The sequence below is a fragment of the Amblyomma americanum genome, chromosome 8 (genome assembly GCF_052857255.1).
Source record: "Amblyomma americanum isolate KBUSLIRL-KWMA chromosome 8, ASM5285725v1, whole genome shotgun sequence".
Classification (NCBI taxonomy): domain Eukaryota; kingdom Metazoa; phylum Arthropoda; class Arachnida; order Ixodida; family Ixodidae; genus Amblyomma; species Amblyomma americanum.
The window spans coordinates 21,116,328-21,135,500 of NC_135504.1; the positions used below are offsets into that span (position 1 = coordinate 21,116,328).

General features: G+C 50.9%; 1 protein-coding gene and 1 pseudogene across 1 annotated transcript; both read right to left on the reverse strand.

Moving 5' to 3' along the window:
• Positions 1–380: 380 nt before the first annotated feature.
• Positions 381–15,850, reverse strand: LOC144102204 (protein argonaute-2-like). Its single transcript, XM_077635516.1, has 4 exons — positions 15,734–15,850; positions 10,456–11,003; positions 3,030–5,063; positions 381–698 (listed from the first exon to the last, which is right to left on the reverse strand). Exons 1-4 carry the CDS (start codon positions 15,789–15,791, stop codon positions 381–383), a joined length of 2,958 nt encoding a protein of 985 aa, XP_077491642.1. The 5' UTR covers positions 15,792–15,850.
• On the reverse strand, positions 13,025–13,144 carry LOC144102827 (U2 spliceosomal RNA; annotated as a pseudogene).
• Positions 15,851–19,173: the final 3,323 nt, after the last annotated feature.

Sequence of the window (19,173 nt, forward strand, 5' to 3'; positions counted from 1 at the left end):
GAGCAACCAGGCGCAGCCGAACATCAAGCGCTTCTCTTTTCACCTAACCTTATGCATTCATTGTTTCAGTAGACGCCACTCCCAAAATAAACGCTAGTGACCACATCCACGTGAGAGCATTCCGCGCTGGCCCTAGAGGTCCCCCTTGCGCAACTTCCGATACCGCTTCCTCAAGGGCGAACGATGACGTCACAGTCACTCACTGCGCTCCTGGTGGCCTCAACGTGACGTGGAAAGCTTCCGTCACGGTCTTCCGTGCAGGCGATCTCGGAGGCCATGCTTCCGTTTTCTCAAGATGCGGAAGGCCTCTACCGCAGGCGCTCCTGGTATTTGTAGCGCACTAACAACGCGACGCGACTGTGGCGACGCCGGCGCCCGGACTATTTCCTCCGTAAATTCATAAACGACAACACCGCAGACCATTTGTTCCCGCTCACAATAGCCACAAGAGCGGAGAAGCGGTCGCCCACCTGGATGCCGAAGTGGCTGCAGAGGAAGAAGTCGAAGTCCAGCGGGTGCGTGACCACCGAGTCTACGGTCGTGCCTGGTGGGACGTTGCGACACTTGCCCACGCCGTCGCGGTCGTTGGCGGGCATGAACCTCGTGTGATGCCGCTTCTGGACCACAATGAACGTCAGTGGTGGCTCGTAGGTCTCGGTGGGACACATTTCCGCACACGCCAGCCGGATGGCGCTCACCTGAGAGATTCGAGAGCGGAAACAAAGAAAAACTTGGTCAGGGATTAAAGGCCATTCGACGAATCACGATACATACTTGGTACAGAATGCAAACAAAACACTTTGGGCCTTCACGAACTATGCTGTCCTATCTTACACAATTGCAGTTTGAGAAAAACTGTACGGCGAAGAAAAGCGTTTTTTTTAGGAATGCGGTTATCGGTAGTACTCTGGTTAAAGGAGCAGTTTCAGCTACCGTTCAGTTCAACGGAAGTGCAGCTTTTCCAACTGACGCTGAAATGAATAACAGTCGGTTGCAGTTACTCGGCACACTCCGCTAAATTGAGTTCACGGGGTTCACATTCTGGATCACGTGATCGGTTTATACATAGCTTTAAAAATTGATTCCCTACTTGACTTCACTCAACCAAAATTTCCGTGCAAGGTTGGCTTTTGAGTATGCCGCTAGTGAACAACCACACAGAGCCAAGAAAATTCAGTAGAGGAACGTCCGGCTTCACCGCTCAGCCGTTGTTTTCCTGGTACCACTTCGCGGCATTTTTTTTCTGGATACGACTAAAGAATGAAGCCGCTTTTACCCGCAAAAGAACCCCCTTGCAGTCAATGGCGCCAGCTGGTTTTCACGAACCTGCAAGGTGGACAATGCAGCGAGCGTGGTGACAATGACAATAGTCTTTCATGTGAGGGGGGAGACTAACCCCTTCCTTTTGCCACTTCCTACATGGTTACCTTAGGAGGCTCATGAGAAATGGTCTACGCCGTTGGCTGCAATAGAGTCCTTTCAGGGGGAAAAGCCGCCTGGTTCTTAGTGAGACTTATATTAGCCAGGATAGCAAGATGTGGCAGCCGGAAATGCCGCCCACTCGGCCGAAGCAGTGGGTCAGTAGACTGGTCTAACTACAACCCCTACTGAGCTGAGATCTCAACAGCAGGTGGCGCTGCCTTTTATTACCCGTGCCACACGCGCACTAGAAATAACCGCAGATGTTTGTAGCCTTAAGTTTGCCTATGCCATTATTTTCGGAGCTGGCAGTACACGTCCAGGTTTAATGACATTATTATTGACAGATATATTTACATTACAGATTCGCCACTATAACAGAGGAGATTACAATCAAATAAATGACGAACTTCAAGTGTTTTCTGATAATATCCTGGCGCCATCTTTTCAAGACAGGTCAGTAGAAGATAACCGGAGGTTCAATTTAGAGACAAGATCGCAGAAATAGTAGCCAAACATGCCCCGCTTATCACGCTATCACATCATAAATCTAACCCTTGCTTTACAAGAAAGCATCAACGAATGAGAAATAGAAAAAAAACGGTTGATGTACTTTTACTATATGATTTTTTTTATTTCTAAGCTATGTTGTACAAATTTCAGTATTTGACCCCCCACCCCTCACACACACACAATGCCTCTCCTGAGGACTTTAAGGTATCTGTAAATGAATAAATAAATAAATAAATAAATAAATTCACGGTGATGATAACGCCTTCAAGGGAGTAAAAAATCACCTGAAAATAAACAGTGTCAATGAGCCAGTATCTCAGAATGTCATTCAAATATAATATAAAAATAAATTTGTAGAAAATGCCACTGTTCTTGCTTGACAACTTGCAAAAGTAGAACTCGCGTGCCAGCTAGCTCACAGGCTAACAGTACTTCGGAATTGCTGGTAAAAATGGTGCTCTTTATGAATAAACCATTATCCACAGGATAGTAACTTCTCACAAAAAAAGTTGCATATCTTTCTGCATGCGGAATGGGGATAAGAGTATACATTGCTCGGGCGAATGAGTTGTGGCGAACTCAGTAGGTCGCAAACGGCAGTTAGTATGTCTAATGCCATTCAATACGAGTACGTGACACTGTTCCGATGGCGTTAAAACTTGATCACTAAGTAATTAATGACATTAAACATGACCTTGTGGCACTGGTATAGCACCTCTAACTGTCGTTCAGTTCAACGGACGGTCAACTGCACAGCCGTTGATATCGCCCGAGCGTAAAAGGGGTGAGACACGGAGCGGGCACGCACAAAACCCAACCACAAGCCTCAGTCTTGGATGTTTACCACCTTTTGAAGAGAAACGATCAAGCTGACGTCAACTAACACCGAGAAGACGTCTCCAGAAATGAATGTCCCGAATGTCCTGAAATTATAGCGCTGTGGAGATCTATTCGGTGCCGTTACGTATATGCACAGAGTCCGCTTGTCATAACACAAAAGGTTATCCAATGACGCTAGCGGCATTGAATGCGGTATAGCTGTCTTAACAAGATGAGCGTTTAGTGGGCACAGTATTGTAGTAGGCGCAGTTGCTTACCTCATGGTTACGGACTTCCAAGAACTGCCCCTCGCTCACTCCGTCTCTGTAGAAGACGATCCGCTGGGGCTTGTACCTGGTGGTGCGGTAGAAAACCATTAGCAATTCCTTGATCATGTCCTTCAGGTCCTTGATGATTTCCACACGTGCCTTAGCCTTGGAGTCTTCAATCTGTACCCGAATGGTGGCGTGAAACTTGGACGGTACAGGGTCTAGGCTTCCGACGCACGCGGCGATGGATGGCCTGATCTTGTCTCCAGGCGATGGGTGCGACACGTCTGCTCCGATGACGATCACGGGACAATGTAATAGCTTTGGCTTCTCCTGCATCAGGAGACTATTGTTGATGCCGCCCATCTTGGCGTTGATCTTTTGACACATGTTTTGGATGAGCGCTGCATTACACTTTTGGATCACGTTGTTGTCCAAGATGCATTGTGTGCGCAGGGAGAGCTCAGTCTCTGCCACCTGCTTGATCTCAGCGTAGTTTGTGGCTTTTGTTATCACAGCCACAACCATCTCCAACTGCGGGTACTGCTGGCGCTGCTCCGTGAGAACGGTCCGCATGGGCTGGCGGTTTGTGTCGAACGTGATAACCGCAAGCGGCTGCGCAATGCGCATGCCCAGTTCTTGGCCGATGCGGATCAGCATCTTGATGAAGTTGTCCAGGCAGTCTTTGTGCGCGAAGCGGCTCACGTTGAGAAGAATCCACTGTGTCATGGACATCGCCTTGTGGAAACGCTGCCCTCGGAGATCCCACGTACCGTCGCGTGGCTTGCACATGGTGTTGTTCTCAAAAACCAGAGTTGGCGGGTCGAGCACTCTGCCCACAACCTGAGTGGGTTCGGAGTTGATCTTGACGCCGAACTCTCGCAGGTACTTCTCCGAGGTGCTGACCATGTCGCGCACAGACTGACGAATCTCCAGGAAGCGCTTGGCTGGGGGCTTGGCCGTGCGCTTGATCATCTCGGCGGTCTGACTCTCATCGAGTTTCTTCCGACAGTGCTGGCCTTCGGCCAGCTCGCACACCTCCAGAGGAATGTAGACCGGATGCGTCGGGCTGCCACTCTGCACGCAAGGGAAGTTCGGGTACGACAAGCGCCTGTAGCGGCTCTGGAAGTAGTCGGCGACGGAGATCTGACTACCTTCTGATTCAAAATAGATGTCCTTGGCAGCTTCCCTCGTGATCTTGACCACTTTGTACTTGCGCGGGTAGGGAAGGTGCGTCACTTTTACGCGGAGTCCTTTGAGCTCCCTATTCAGCCGCACGTACTGGTTGTCGCGCAATGACCGTAAGTCCGCGGGTGTCAACGCACGCCGGCTGTCGCTGAAAAACCTGCACATGAAGTCTACCAGTGGAAGCGACTCGTAGAATGCTGTTGCTGACATGTCGACGTTAAGCATGGGCTTCCATTGGGCGGGTCGAACACTCGTGTAGTAGCCAAACCACACCTCCCGGCCTCCTCCGAGGTCATTGTACTCGTTGGGTCCCGGCGGTCTGAAGAACGAGCGTCCAACCGGCGCAAGGTTGATCGAGGGGCTGTGCCTCAAGACGATGTCGATGGCCTGGAGGACTTCCTGGGGCACAGTTTGTACGCGCTTTTGGAAGACGCCATGCAGGGCATCCAGGTTCACGGTGGCTGCATACTGGATCTTGATGGTAAACTTCTGGCTTCTCTGGTCTTCTTCGAGGTCGACTGTGAATGTCCGCTCGCGGAAGTTGAGCTGACGGCGCGTGTACAGGTTCTTGCGGCCATCGAAAGCCGGGATGCTGTTGGCCAGGTCTTGCCGGTACTTCTTTACTAGGAGCTCGATGACTATCCTGTTGATCTTTGTACTGAGGCATCGGTACTTTTTCTGCTCAGGAACCTTGGTCTCCTGGGCAGTCTCCGATGAGATGTCGACGTCGTAGTGGTAGACGCTGCCGGTCGGTATCTCAATGCTGAAGTGGTTGGCAAGAAGTTGTATGGTCCGGCCCAGCTGGCCGTGGGCGGGCCGCCGCGGGAAGTGAGAGGGCAGGGTTCGCTCGAGCTCCTGCGCCGTGATTGGTGGTAATTAGAGCAGGGCATGAAGAAGTAAGTATGCACGCACTGTTTCGTGTGTTGAGCGTCACACATGTTTGGCCGAATGGTCTTCGATCTACACTACAGTGCAGGACCGGTTCCGGTGAGTCTTAACGGGGAAAGCCTCCTGCACCCCGTGTGTTGTAGCGAGCCTATTAAAGGACGGCGCTTGAACATTAATATCCTCCCCTGAGAATGTTTTAAATGTTTCGTGCAAGCGAAGTTATCTGCAGTCAATATCTAAATTTCAGCGTCTTCTAGCCTTTCTATCTCCTTTCATCACTCTTTTCATGCTCACAGGTCGGCGCTCTTTCAGCCAGCCCTACCCACTCGGCCCTACCGCCGGCTGCAGACGCGTTCGGGAATTTTCCCGGTAATGGGGGGGGAGGGCTTCCTGAACCGCCGAAACGACACTTATTATTGGCAGCGGCCACAATAGCTGCCATACTTCTGAATCTAACCGACAGACACATCTGAACAAAAATACGCAGGAGCGCGAGGCGGAGAAATGCACGGGCGTGAAAAAGTCGCTGTAAGGAGCTCGCCAACCTTCGCTCGGGATTGTGGGCTCTGCGCTCAATGTAGGAATATATGGTTCAGGTGTTTATGACGAAAGCTCGTAGTACTTGAGCGAGGTTATGTACACGGTTGGTCAAAAGTTCCGGGGCCACAGGGCTTGCTTCTTTCATCGGTATATCGCGGCATTTAAGGTGCGATTAAAGCTATCAAGGTTCGCAGAGTATATAATGATACCTCTTCCGCCCTCTACGGATATTTTGAGTCTTTGGGTGTGTCATGTCTGCCTGATTATACAGCTCAAAAGCAGACCCTATGGCCTGGGAACTTTTGACCTACCCTGTACTTTCCTCGGAAGGTATTTCAAAGCCTTGTTCTATCTTGAGCACATGTGACAGGGACGATCGGGTCGATTGCAAAATCAAGGAAACGGACTGCGTGGTTGTGGTGTACATCAAAAGCGAGACAGTACGTACTAGTTCTTTCTGTGCCTTTATTCATTTATTCAGGGAACCCTGCCCATGATAGCGCAAGAGCTCAAGTATTTCTTCCAAGGTTTCTGAACCACTCAAAGGGCAACTGTGGGCGAGTTTGAATGTTTTAGACGTGGTATTGTGTTCCTATTCGCATAACATTTCTTGGGAGTCAATTCTCTGTGCCTTTAAAAGCGTTTTTCAAAATCCTGAGTAGAAGCCCTTTAAACCAGCAAAAGCAAAGAACGCCGAAACTAAAACTGGGTTTCTCCCAAAGAATGACGTCAAGGTAGAAGCTTGTCGTCATTCATACATTACTGTAACAAAAACTTTCGGCGCGTTGACTGACTAAACTGGAGACTGTAAGCGACAGACCACTGTTTGTGTGAAATGACCAAAAACAAAGGTCTTCATTTTCTTCTTCTTGCGCAAACTCCAAGCAAATATCGAAGGGCATGCAGCTGGTGACGTCACACGTGCAAGGTCGCCCTCAGAAATCGTCCCGATTGGGGCGACAAAATTGGAAAAATTTAATTATTCGTGCTGAGACAAACCGACGCCCGGCGGCGAAGCTCGGCACAAGGAATTACCGTGGAAATTTCGGCATTCGTGGAGGCCAACAAAAGACGCCGCAGCTGGCCATTAACAGCGAAAGATGAACAACATTCACACGAATTTTTCTGTGAATTGAGAATGTGCAGGCGCGTAATTTATAAGAATCAACAGCTGCAGCCCAAGGAAACATCAGTTCGCCAGAGTGGATGTTTGGGCTCGAGGTGCACCATTTCACTTCGAGTAAAAGAGCATTTAACGAGTGACTAAAAAAGACAATGCACTCACCGCGGTGGCTCGGTGGTTAGAGTGCTCGGTCACTGAACCGGCGTTCCCAGGTCCGAAACCGACCGCTGCGGCTGCGTTTCGATGGAGCCGAAACGCTAAGGCGCCCGTGTGCTGTTCGATGTCAGTGGACTTTAATGATTCCCAGGTGGTCGAAATCATTCCGGAGCCCCCCACTACGGCACTTGTTTCTTTCCGCTTTCACTCCCCGCCCCTTTGTCCTTTCCTTACGGCGCTGTACGGGTGTACGCCGATATGAGAGAAAGGTACTGCGCCAATTTCTTCCGCCCCCCCCCCCAGATAATTTAATGTGGATTTGCCTGATAATATTAATAATTAATCGGTTTTTGAGAAAAGGAAATGGCGCCGTATCTGTTTCATATACCGTTGGGCACCTTGACCACACCGTAAGGGAAGGGGAAAAGGAGGGAGTGAAAGAAGAAAAAAAGAAAGAAGTGCCGTAGTGGAGGGCTCCGGAATAATTTCGACAACTTGGGGATCCTTAACGTGCACTGACGTCGCACAGCACACGGGTGCCTTAGCGTTTACCCGCCGCGGTGGCTCAGTGGTTAGAGCGCTCGGCTACTGATCCGGAGTTCCCGGGTTCGAACCCGACCGCGGCGGCTGCGTTTTTATGGAGGAAAAACGCGAAGGCGCCCGTGTGCTGTGCGACGTCAGTGCACGTTAAAGATCGCCAGGTGGCCGAAATTATTCCGGAGCCCACCGCTACGGCACTTCCCTCTAACTTTCTTCTTTCACTCCCTCCTATATCCCTTCCGTTACTGTGCGGTTCAGGTGTTCAACGATATATGAGACTGATACTGCGCATTTCCTTTCGCCCAAAATTATTATTATTACTTAGCGTTTTTCCGCCATAAAAACGCCGCCGCCGCGGACGGGTTCGCACCCTGGAACTCCGGATCAGTAGCCGAGCGACCTAACCACTGAGCCACCGCAGTGGGCCAGAATTCCGGCATAAAACAAAACATTTAATACAGCCAAGGTTTAAGCCTAGAATCGTTTGATATCAAAAATGAAAATTTTCATCCGCGTGATGAGTTTTGGGATCTTGTAATCTTGGAAATATTTATTATGAATTCACACGTACTGAGCCACATAAAAAAATCCGGTTCGGCGCATTGTATTTCAGTGTATTGTATTGAGTTATACGGCGTATAAGCAGCTAAGGCTATCATCTTTAACGTGCACTGACTTCGCACAGCACACGGGCGCGTTAGTGTTTAGCCTCCATAAAAACGCAGTCGCCGCGGTCGGGTTCGAACCCGGGAACTCCGGATCAGTAGCAGAGCGCCCTTACCACTTAGCCGCCGCGGCGGGTTGGATTAGCTCCGCTATTCCAGGATATACAAAGCGAAAAGCGAGATTGAGATCTCCACTGACCCATGGAGCCGTTAGCCCGCGTTTCCTTTCGTGAAAATGAACGGTCTTTGGTAAGTTGTCAACGCCAATGACCTCTATGAACGCCGCCGGCTCACTTGTTTTATTTGGTTTTTGAGGAAAGGAAATGACACAGTAACCATCTCACTGTGGTGGACACCCGTACCGCGCCGTGAAGGAAGGGATAAAGGAGGGAGGGAAAGAGGAAACTAAATTTAAAGTTGGATTTTGAGGAAATGTGCTGCGGTGCACAGCGGCGGAACACCTGTGGCTTGGTGCTACTAGTGGCGCATGGACAGTGGTAAGTAGGGACCGAGAGAGAGAGAGAGAGAGAGAAATGCGCCCTGTGACGTCACTGCTCCTCGTGCATGCGCAGCACGGCTCTCCAGGAATCAGGCGAAACTGCTCAACCTGCGGCCAGTAAAGCTTCCGCTTTAAAAAGAATTTCACACGCTGGCAACACAACACTCGGCCGCCGGTGCGTAAGTACTGAACCCAAAGGCTAAACTTGACGACGCACCAATTCTTCGAGCCACCCTTTATCCAGGCGACGACTGAGGCCCTGAACCTCACAGAAGAAACTGTGAGAATTGAAAATTGGCAATCGGGGATTGGAAATGACGCTGTACCTTTCTCACATATCGGCGGACACCTGAAACGCGCGGTAAGGGAAGGGAAAAAGGCGATAGTGAAAGAGGAAAGGAAGAAATAAATGCCCTAGTGCAGGGCTCCGGAATAATTTTGACCACCTGGGGATCTTTAATATACACTGACATCGCACAGCACGCGGGCGCCTCAGCGCTTCGCCTCCATCGAAACGCAGCTGCCGCGGTCAGGTTAATAATAATAATAATTGTTTTTTTTGGGGAAAGGAAATGACGCAGTATCTGCCTCATATGTCGTTGGACACCTGAACCGCGCCGTGAGGGAAGGGATAAAGGAGGGAGTGAAAGAAGAAAGGAAGAATAGGTGCCGTAGTGGAGGGCTCCGGAATAATTTCGACCACCTGGGGATCTTTAACGTGCACTGACATCGCACAGCACACGGGCGCCTTAGCGTTTTTCCTCCATAAAAACTCAGCCGCCGCGGTCGGGTTCGAACCCGGGAACTCCGGATCAGTAGTCGAGCGCCCTAACCACTGAGCCACCGCGGCGGGGCCGGTCAGGTTCCAACCACTCATCTAAATACGGTCGTTACGTCACAAACTTTCCTTTTAAATTTCGCCCACTCGCCTTGTCTATCTCATTGTTGACCAAGGAACCCATTGCGGTTCCCAAACGTTGTTCAATATCTTGACTTTCTCAGCGGCTAAATCTGATGTTTCACTTCCAGAGCGCCCTATACGTCAATCACTACCACGATGCTTGCTACCCACAGAACTTTTTGTTAGTAAAAACTAAGCCCTGCATAGTCGGCTGCAATTCGAGAAAGAAGCGACGGATGCCCTACCAAGGAAGCCTTGCAGCCAACGGCGTCCGCCGATTCTCCGGACGCCGCTCTCAATCTGATTAAACGGTGGTTCATCTCCTTTCATATGCCACTCCCTGAGATGTCACGCACGTCCAAGAGGATTGTCTAACCATGAAGTCATGAGAACCAGTCGACGCCTTTGGCTGGAGGGCCTATTTCAAGAGGCATATGCTGATTCGTTCTTGAGTTGTATTATACCGGGGTTTGGTTCTCGTACCGTCTGTGCAAGTCGAAGTTTTGGAAAGGTGATGTTTCCTCTTGCCTTGAAACTAACAGTTAAAGCCCTTTGTAACGAAGCGGTTTATAACAAAACAACTGATATAACGAAGAAATTATGATTGCACGTGGAAGCTCAGCCAACAGGAGCTATAACGAAGCTACGCTTACAAAGAAGTTATTGCCGGAAACTTTCAACTTCGTGGTAAAGAGGTTCAACCGCTTTAAAAAGGTGCAACTTTATATGGACCGCTGGCATAACAAGCTGCACAGCATGGTTTATAACGAAATAATGGATATAACGAAGGAATTACGATTCCCCTTGGAAGCTCGGTCAACACTGCATATAACGAAGTAACAGCCGCGAACGAACTTTCTACTTTGTTATAACGAGGTTAAACGAGCTACATGCCATGGCCAAAGGTGAAGCCCTTTTCGGAAAACAGTACGCACCTTGATCCTGACATCGTCGCCTGGAGTGGCTTGGTCTCCAGCTTCGGGGGTTTGCTCGGTTACCGCAACGGGCGGCGTACATGGAGGCGACGGTGGTAGGGCAACTGCTGCCGGCTGACTGCGACTCACGGCGGCTGCTGCGAATGGAGGCCGCGGGCTGCTGGCCGCTACCTTGGCGTCACCTGCGGCGGCGGCGGCCCCGTAGCTGGGACGGTAGGCGCTGGGCTGAGCGGTGGGCTGAGCTCTGGGCTGCGCGGTGGGCTGAGCTCTGGGCTGCGCTGCAGGGGTCGGGCCGCGGCTGACGGCGCGCGGCTGCGGGCTGGGCGCAGCGCCCTGCTGGAGTGCTTGCGCGAACGACACCCGCGACGGACCAGCGGGCGACGGAGCAGGAGCGGTGGCACCGGCAGGCGACGGAGCAGAAGCGGTGGCACCGGCGGGCGACGGAGCAGAAGCGGTGGCACCGGCGGGCGACGGAGCAGAAGCGGTGGCGCCGGCGGGCGACGGAGCAGGAGCGGTGGCTTGATTGCCACCGCTGGCCGAAGGCACCGCTGCGAGCCGAAAATGCCCGTTTAACGTAGCGTTGATACATCTGCTGCGTTTGCGATCATAGCGATCGTTACGACACGCATATATATACCGCCGAAAGCTGAAGACTGGACAGCCGTCGCCGGAGCTCCGTTGGTAGAGCACCGGACGCTAAATTCAGAGGTAGTGGGTTTCGGATACCAACGGCGGCATGTGGTTGTTTTACGTCTCCTTTAAAATCAATTATCTTTAAAAAGTTTCGTTTTTTTCCATGGGGGTTTAACGTCGCAAAGAGAGAGACAGAGAAAGACAGAAAGGCAGGGAGGTTATCTAGGCAACACCCGGTATGCTACCCTACACGTGGGAAGTGAAACGGAGGGAGAGACAGAAAAGGAAGAGAACAAAGGGATATGATAACTTTTCCACGTGACCGTCGGCCGTTACTTGCAGGGTACACAGGGCACACACTGATTGTTCACAATCTTGCACTCAGTCCTGAGTCCTTCAAGCACTTTAAAGGTGCCTTCAAAGCTGTCCTCTGCGATGAAGGCGTACTCCAAGGACCCAGACTCTTTAACAAGTTTTTGCCGTATTAAGCCCCCACGGAAGAACACCACATATTATTAAAAACACATCCCCTATGCTTCTTGGTTCGGTCACTGTTGGCATCTGTCATGTATGTCATAACGAGCACCACTTGTCCCTTCCCTTGTCTGCTCAACAGTAAAAGACAGATGGTATAGAGTACCTAGTCGAGGGTTTGACGGTATGCCGTCTGGTCAGGTCAGCAGAATGAATCTTCGGTTTACTGACCATGTGAATGTGGTCAGCTGACTTCAGCTAACATATCTGACATGGTCAGTGACCGAAAATTCAGTATACTGTGGACGAGAGCATACGTCGCAATAGCCGTCCCAACTAAGACGCTGTGCAAGCCGACAATGGCATGCTCCGTGACTACACACGTCTAAACACGCAGCGCCCCCAAACAGCATCGTATACCCTTTGCACGGAAGAACTGAGTGCGAGGCCCTAGCTGTCGCACAGGGTCTTAATGTTCACACAAATGTGATCAGCCCTCCCCCCACAGCAACGAAGAAGCAACAAATGTCCCGCCGCGCATTCAATATATTTTCGACACACGCGCACGCTTTCCTTCTAGTTGTATACTTGAGAACAAAAAAAAACAATTTTAAATTTAACTTCGCTAACCCTGGAATTCAGCGAAAACAAGGACGCTTGCTAAGCACCTGAGGCTTGTCCACGGCAGCGCGTGCATGGACAGCCGTTCTATAGTATGTACCCACACGACCACGTGGCTTAGACGTAGTATCCCATGGTCTTACACCCCCATCAAATGTATTTAGGGTCAAAGGTGGACCCAAATGTCACCTAATGTCAAAGGTCAAAGATCAGAGGTCAACGAAAGGTCATGGGTCAAGGGCAGAGGTCAAGAGTTCCACGCCATAACTGTACCACGTACGGTCATACATGGCTAACGTAGTTGGGCTGAAGGTCATTGGAGGCCATTCTCCGGCCTATGCGACGACTGTTTTACCAAACGTGGTGAAGCTTTTCGCTTCGTGTTCAACTGCAGTGACTTCTTTAGTCTCCCTACTTTTAAAGGGAAGCCCGTTCCTGCGTTCCGCGTCGTAGTCGGTGTAACATATGCTACTTGACAGGTGACGTGTTACTCAGTGTGACAGGTGACGTGTTCTCAGGTAGCAGCAGAGCGAAGCGCCACCTGACACGGCGAGAGGAATGGACAGCCGGAAGGCGGCTGCTACGGGACGATGCCGGAGGGTCGCTAGCAACGCAACAGGAATCTGCCAAGCGGTAGCAAGCGGCTTGCGAAGAGCTGCGCTCAAATTCCGATTTACCGTCTGTCGTAATGGGTCGTCTGTCTGTCTGTTACTGCCAGGAATAAAGAAAGGAAAGTGCACAGGCCTGCTCACTGGCTCAAGCCGAGCCACAATCGCTACCACGTGCAGACTGTAGGAGAGTTGAAAGATGGGACAGAAAGACAGGATAGTAAAGACGCGCTAAAGGCAAGGCCGATCCCAGAGGTAGTGCAATACCGGGCCAACCGGTGGCGGGAAAGAAGCATCCTTCAAACTCCCCGCCACATTTCCAAAAATAAGTCCAACTTGGACCCGTAAGAGATACTCCATGGGTCCGGACAACTATAATGGGGCATCAATTTTTTTTCATTTATATATCAGGCGTAAAGAATGCACCTTTCGTACCGCGGATAACGCTTGCTGTCACGGAGAATGTCAACACATGCTGGTTGTGGGAAACGTTTCCCCAAATCCCTGCCTTTCCTCGAAATCAACGGAGTCCAGAACATCGTCACCGCCAATTGCAATGATCACAATGAACGCGGCGGTGGCGGCTGAATGACGTCATAGCTGTCACGTGGTTTCTCCTCGGTTCAAGGTAAAACTCTCCTATACGGCGAAGCAGCTACGCAAGGTAATAGTAAAGCATTCCCTTCACAGGAAGCGGACGATTAGATGGCTGCCCGGCCCTATTGAGCTGCGATGTAGGGGCTACCGCACATTTGGCGAGGGCTGCTTGCCACGGGGGGTACCTGTTGCTAAACCATTTTCGTCAATTCTGATGAGGCGGCTGTTGCGAGTCCTTTCTTCCAAACTTTCCTCTCATATCTCGTTTAACTCTACTACTGTCTGCCCGTGGTAGCGATTGTGGATCAGCTTGAGCTGGTGGGCGGGTTGCTTTTCATTCTTCCCTAAGTCGCAACCACAACAACAAAACCCTGCCACTGATCGCACCACACAGCGGGACGCCAAGCTGTTAAGCCGGCTTGATTTCACCCGGCAGCCCCATAGAGTGCGCACTCTTACCTAGAAACAAGAGACACGCAGTCGCGATAAACAGCGACCACAATCCGGGGAAAGACAGACCTTTGCTGAAAATTGAAAATTGGTTTTTGAGGAAAAAAAAAGACGCAGTAACCGTCTCGCATATCGCGGTGCACACCTGAAGCACGCCGTAAGGGAAGGGATAGAAGGACTGGGTGCAGAAAGGAAAAATAAGAGGTGCCGTAGTGGAGGGCTCTGGAATAATTTCGGCCTTCTGGGCATCTTAAACGTGCACCGATATCGTACAGCACACGGGAACCTTTGCGTTTCGCCTCCATCGAAACGCTGCCGCCGAGGTCGGGTTCGAAACCGGGTACTCCGGATCAGTAGCCGAGCGCCCTAATCACTGAGCCACCGCGGTGGGTAATCCGGATAGCCCAAGCAAAAAATGCACTGGAAACAGATTAATGACGCTGAAACGCGATACCCGAAAGACGCGGGCTCGATCCCGGCCGCGGCGGTCGAATTTCGATGGAGGCGAAATTCAAAAGGCCCGTGTTCTGTGCGATGTCAGGGCATGTTAAAGAACCCCAACGTAGTCGAAATTTCCGGAGCCCTTCACTACGGCGGCTCTCATAGCCTAAGTCGCTTTGGGACGTTAAACCCAAATAAACCATAAAGAAATCGTAAATGCGCTTAGGGGATTAGGGTGCGGAGCTACGGAGGTGTTGCTATGTACCAAGAACGGACTAAAACGAGACGGCAGCGCTTGGAAACGTGCCGTGGATCAAGGCACTGATCAAGCGGAAGAGCGTTCCACAGCACCTGCTCCGTGTCAGGTCAGCAGCATGGACGGAACACACAGGGGCACGGGCGACGCGTGCAGAAGCGCGTGCTCGAGGAGCGGCGAGACGCACAGTGCGCGTGCGCAAGGCGAACGTTCGGCAAGGCATTCTCGGCAGGAACGCGCCGCCGGTCACAAATGCGCGGCTTGGCTGGACCCCCTTTTATTTGTTCTATCAAAAAAAAAAAAACGACGTGATGCGAAGCGACGCGATCCTTTGTATTGGGTTATGCGCTTCGGTCAGGTATTTCACATAATCTGTTAGCACTGACGTTGGTAGCATCCCTGGAAGTTAGTAATTTTGTTCATTGCGAACACATTCTGTCGTACAGCAATGCTACCGCTAGGTCATATATTCCCAAGACTGCAGCATCAATGCAAAACGTTGGTTGTCATAACAAAATAGACTAATATTAATGATATCGAAAGAGTGCAGTGTCCACAACGCGGGTTGGAGCTTGAGCAAGCTGAAGGCTTAGCCTTTTGACTAAGCGTGCGCATTTTGTTCGAACAAAGCAAGGCTCTTCAGCGCCCGAAGGCAGCGCGCCCATTGCCGGCGCGAACCCGAAGCTTTTGCGACGTACGCAATCCAAACGCTACTTCACATGCAAGCGGAAACGCTATTGATTTCTGCCGCCACGGCGCACAAAGCCGTTTCGAGCCATCGCGGCGGGGGAAGCGGCCAGAGTGAAGAGGTTCCAAAAAATATCTAAATTTTTTCGCTGCAACGCGCTGCTCAATCGCTATATTCGCTCAGTCGCTTGCACGTGAATCAACCTTAACGCGATATAAAGGCTCACGAGGTCACTTCGGCTCAACCAAACGCGTTTTTTTTTTCTCTCAAGTCACGGTCACTCACGCTTAAATAAAAATGACGGTGCATAATAGCGAAAACAAACGGGTAACGAAGCTCTTGAATTTCGTTCAGCCTTCTCGCAAAAATTTAATGCTTTAGAACACAATCATCCTAGCCCACGAGGTTAGGCCTAAAGCGACCACCATGTGACGCCAAATGAACAAAGGGATCGAGCGCCCAAACGACAGCGGCGGAGGCCACAGAACCAAAAGGAAATTCGCTACGCACCTGGAGGTCCAGCAGCTGAGTCGTTTTTCTTCTTGTCTTTGCGCTTTCCTTTCCCCATTTAGATAGCGGGCCACAAACACAAATGGCAGTCACCGGAACGGACGTCTAGACTGTGTGCCGAGCCCCTGGAGAAAGGCAAAAAGGCTGCGCTGTTACTCTTTTATAGGGACTTTTTCCGCTCCGCGATTGGCTCATATGCGACGGCACGAGCTGCACGTGTTCCGTCGTCATTGGCTGCTCTTGGAGACGTCAGGCGCGTGCCGGCGCTTCTGCCTCCAAGAACGCATAAATAAAAAAAAACTGTATGGAATTAAAGGGAATCGTCGTACGATACCGCTTTACCATTGCTCCTCATGGGAACGCAAAGTCCCGGCGCGTCTCGAACACGCGCGCTGTGGAACTCGAAGACAACAAGTGGAGGGGGACTCCTCTTCGAAACCCAAGTAGTCCTAGAAGCTACTTTGCCGAGAGGGTCTAGTTCGGAAAATACATAGGTGCATACCAAGGTCACGGGCGTACAAAATGAGAAAAAGTTACGAGCGCTGATAGCATTCATTTCCCATTTTGTGCAAGTCCGTGGTTTCAGCTCAGAGATCCACATGACTGAGCCACCAGAAAGCGGCGAATAAAGAACTGTAGCGATTTGTCAACATTTCTGGCTTTTACCTATGTCTCTATGTATTTGTTAATGCATCCGTTTAATTCATTTTATTCCCACGTGCTAGCGTGATTAGGCGTTAGGTGCCTTAGCCAGAGGACGTGGGAACACGCCTGACAGCGACGGCGCCGTTTCGATGTATACGCGAAATTATTTAAAGAACCCTGTGTGTTCGAAGTTACTGCAGTGCCCCCCATATGGGACGGCCACGTTTGACTTCAACCTGCGTTTAATGCTGGCTATCAAATTCAGGCAAAGCGCCGAGTAGAATGGCAATGCAGTCGCCACGTTTCGCTTGATGAGCGCGAACGGCAAGTGTAGTTTAAATATTTAGCTTAAACGCTTGTCGTTACCTCGTGTTCGGGAAAGAGGCCACGCTGGGTCGAACACTGCTGCCTACCACAGCCACGCCAGCTTCAAGGAAGCGCCACGTGACAACGTTTAGCCGCCGCGGTGGCCCAGCGGTTGCGGCGCTCGGCTGCTGACCCGACAGACGCGGGTTTGGTCCCGGTCGCGGCGATCGAATTTCAATGGAGACGAAATTCTAGATGCCCGTGTACTGTGCGATGTCAGAGCGCGCTAAATAACCCCAGGTGGTCGAAATTTCCGGAGCCCTTCACTACGGCGTCTCTCATTGAGTTGTTTTGGGACGTTGAACCCCTCAAGCCAAACCAAACAACGTTTTCTTCCTTTTTGTGATGTTAGGAACGCTAGATGATCATGGAACTCCGTTACTGCAGCGTTGTGCTGCCGCCACACTCTTCATCAGCGCTTCTGATCGAATGTCGTGTAGTTAGCAAAGCGCTGAGACCCGATGCCGCAGCGCTGGGCTACGAAAAATTGGTTTTGAAGAAAGGAAACGGCGATGTAATTGTCTCGCTTCTCGGTTTAACAATCCGCTTTCAAATCGGCGCCCGTTCGAAAATAGAAGCGCTGGTATCACCGGAGCGTTTTGCTACATTAGGGTGGTGGTTACACCTTTATTGCCACAGAATGGAATTGATTAGTTGGGGCTGGTGCGAGGCAGTGTGGCCTCCAGTCGGGGGCGCGGCCTCTTGAGCTCGCGTGATGATGGCCAGCTGCGTTGTTTTCTTGAACTGGCCCAGAGCTTGTCCCATTCCTTCGCCGAGAGAGGTGGCAAGAATGTCATCGAAGAGGGTGGGCTATCGCATTCGGGCAGTGAGCGCGCCCTCCGACCCGAATTTCACGAGGGACGGGTTGATCTCCTTTCATGACATCACCCATCACTTTAGACTGGAGAGGCGCGCTTATGCCCCTCCCCACAAATTGTTAACAAAAGCGCAGGAAGTTCCCTGACGCCGACTGCAAACACGCTCCCTTCTGAATCCGACAGTGCTTCCCCTCAAGGACCCCCGGCCAGCACGACCCAAACTGCCATAAATATGGTGCAAGGGCCACATACGACCACATTTTGTGAAACTGCGCAAATGATCCGCTTCAGGCGGAGTTGTTACCATTTCCTTTCCCCCCAAAACCAATTATTATTATTATTACAGCTCCCTTCTCCCGAGCGGTGGGACGCCGCGCTGGTGAGGTCGGATCCCAAGATTCAAGTATGGACATTCCAGCGAGCTAATGAAGTCGCCGCTAGCCATGGGCTAGCGGCCATTTAGTATGTCTCCTGCAATCTGTTCTCGGCGCAATAAATGTTTTACAATCCAATCCAAGAAAATTGAAAATTGGCTGTTCGGGAAAGGAAATGGTGCAGTATGTCTCAAATCTCGGCGGAAACCTGAACCGCGCCGTAAGAAAAGGGATAAAGGAGGGACTGCGAAAAGAAAGCAGGAAGGAAATCCAGTAGTGGAGGGTTCCGGATTTATTTTGACCTCCAGGGGACCTTTATATATTACAATTGGTTTTTTGGGGAAGGAAATGGCGCAGTATTTGTCTCGTATATCGTTGGAAACCTGAACCGCGCTCTAAGGGACGGGATAAAAAAGGGAGTGAAATAAGAAAGGAAGAAATAGGTGCCGTAGTGGAGGGCTCAGGAATAATTTCGATCACCTGGGGATCTTTAACGTGCACTGACATCGCACAGCACACGGGCGCCTTAGCGTGTTTCCTCCATAAAAACGCAGCCGCCGCGGTTGGGTTCGAACCCGGTAACTCCGGATCAGTAGCCGAGCGCTCTAACCACTGAGCCACCGCGGTGGGTGGACCTTTAACGAGCACTGAAATTTCACAGCACATGGGCGTTCGGGAAAGAGGCGCCGCTGGGTCCAACAATCCTGCCTACCACAGCAACGCCAGCTTCAAAGAAACGCCACGCGACAACGTTCTCTTTATTTTTTACTGTTAGGACCAATATAATATGGTTTAATACCGTTGCCGCAGCGTTGATTTATTGCTTTCATTTTGACGTTAGGAACGCTACATAAGGGTGGAACTCCAATGGCGCTGCATTGGGCTGCCGCAACACCCTTCCAGACCGCTTCTGTTCGATGCCGTGTAGTTCGCAAAATGCTGACACCCTATGCCGCTACGATAAATTTTTTGAAAAAAGGAAACGGTCCCCCTATCCTCCCTTCCTCTCCCCTCACCTCTTTCATTTCATTTCTCAATTCTGTGTGCTATCTTTTCTTTCCGCCGCCCCAGCTTAGGTGCTTCAGTATCGATGGCAGATGCAGGGGCTAGCAAAGATCTTTTCCTTCCTTTTTACTATTATTTTAATGAAAAACCACTACCACTAGAAAGGAAACGGCGAAGTAATCGTTCGAACCCGACCGCGGCGGCTGCGTTTTTATGGAGGAAAAAGGCTAAG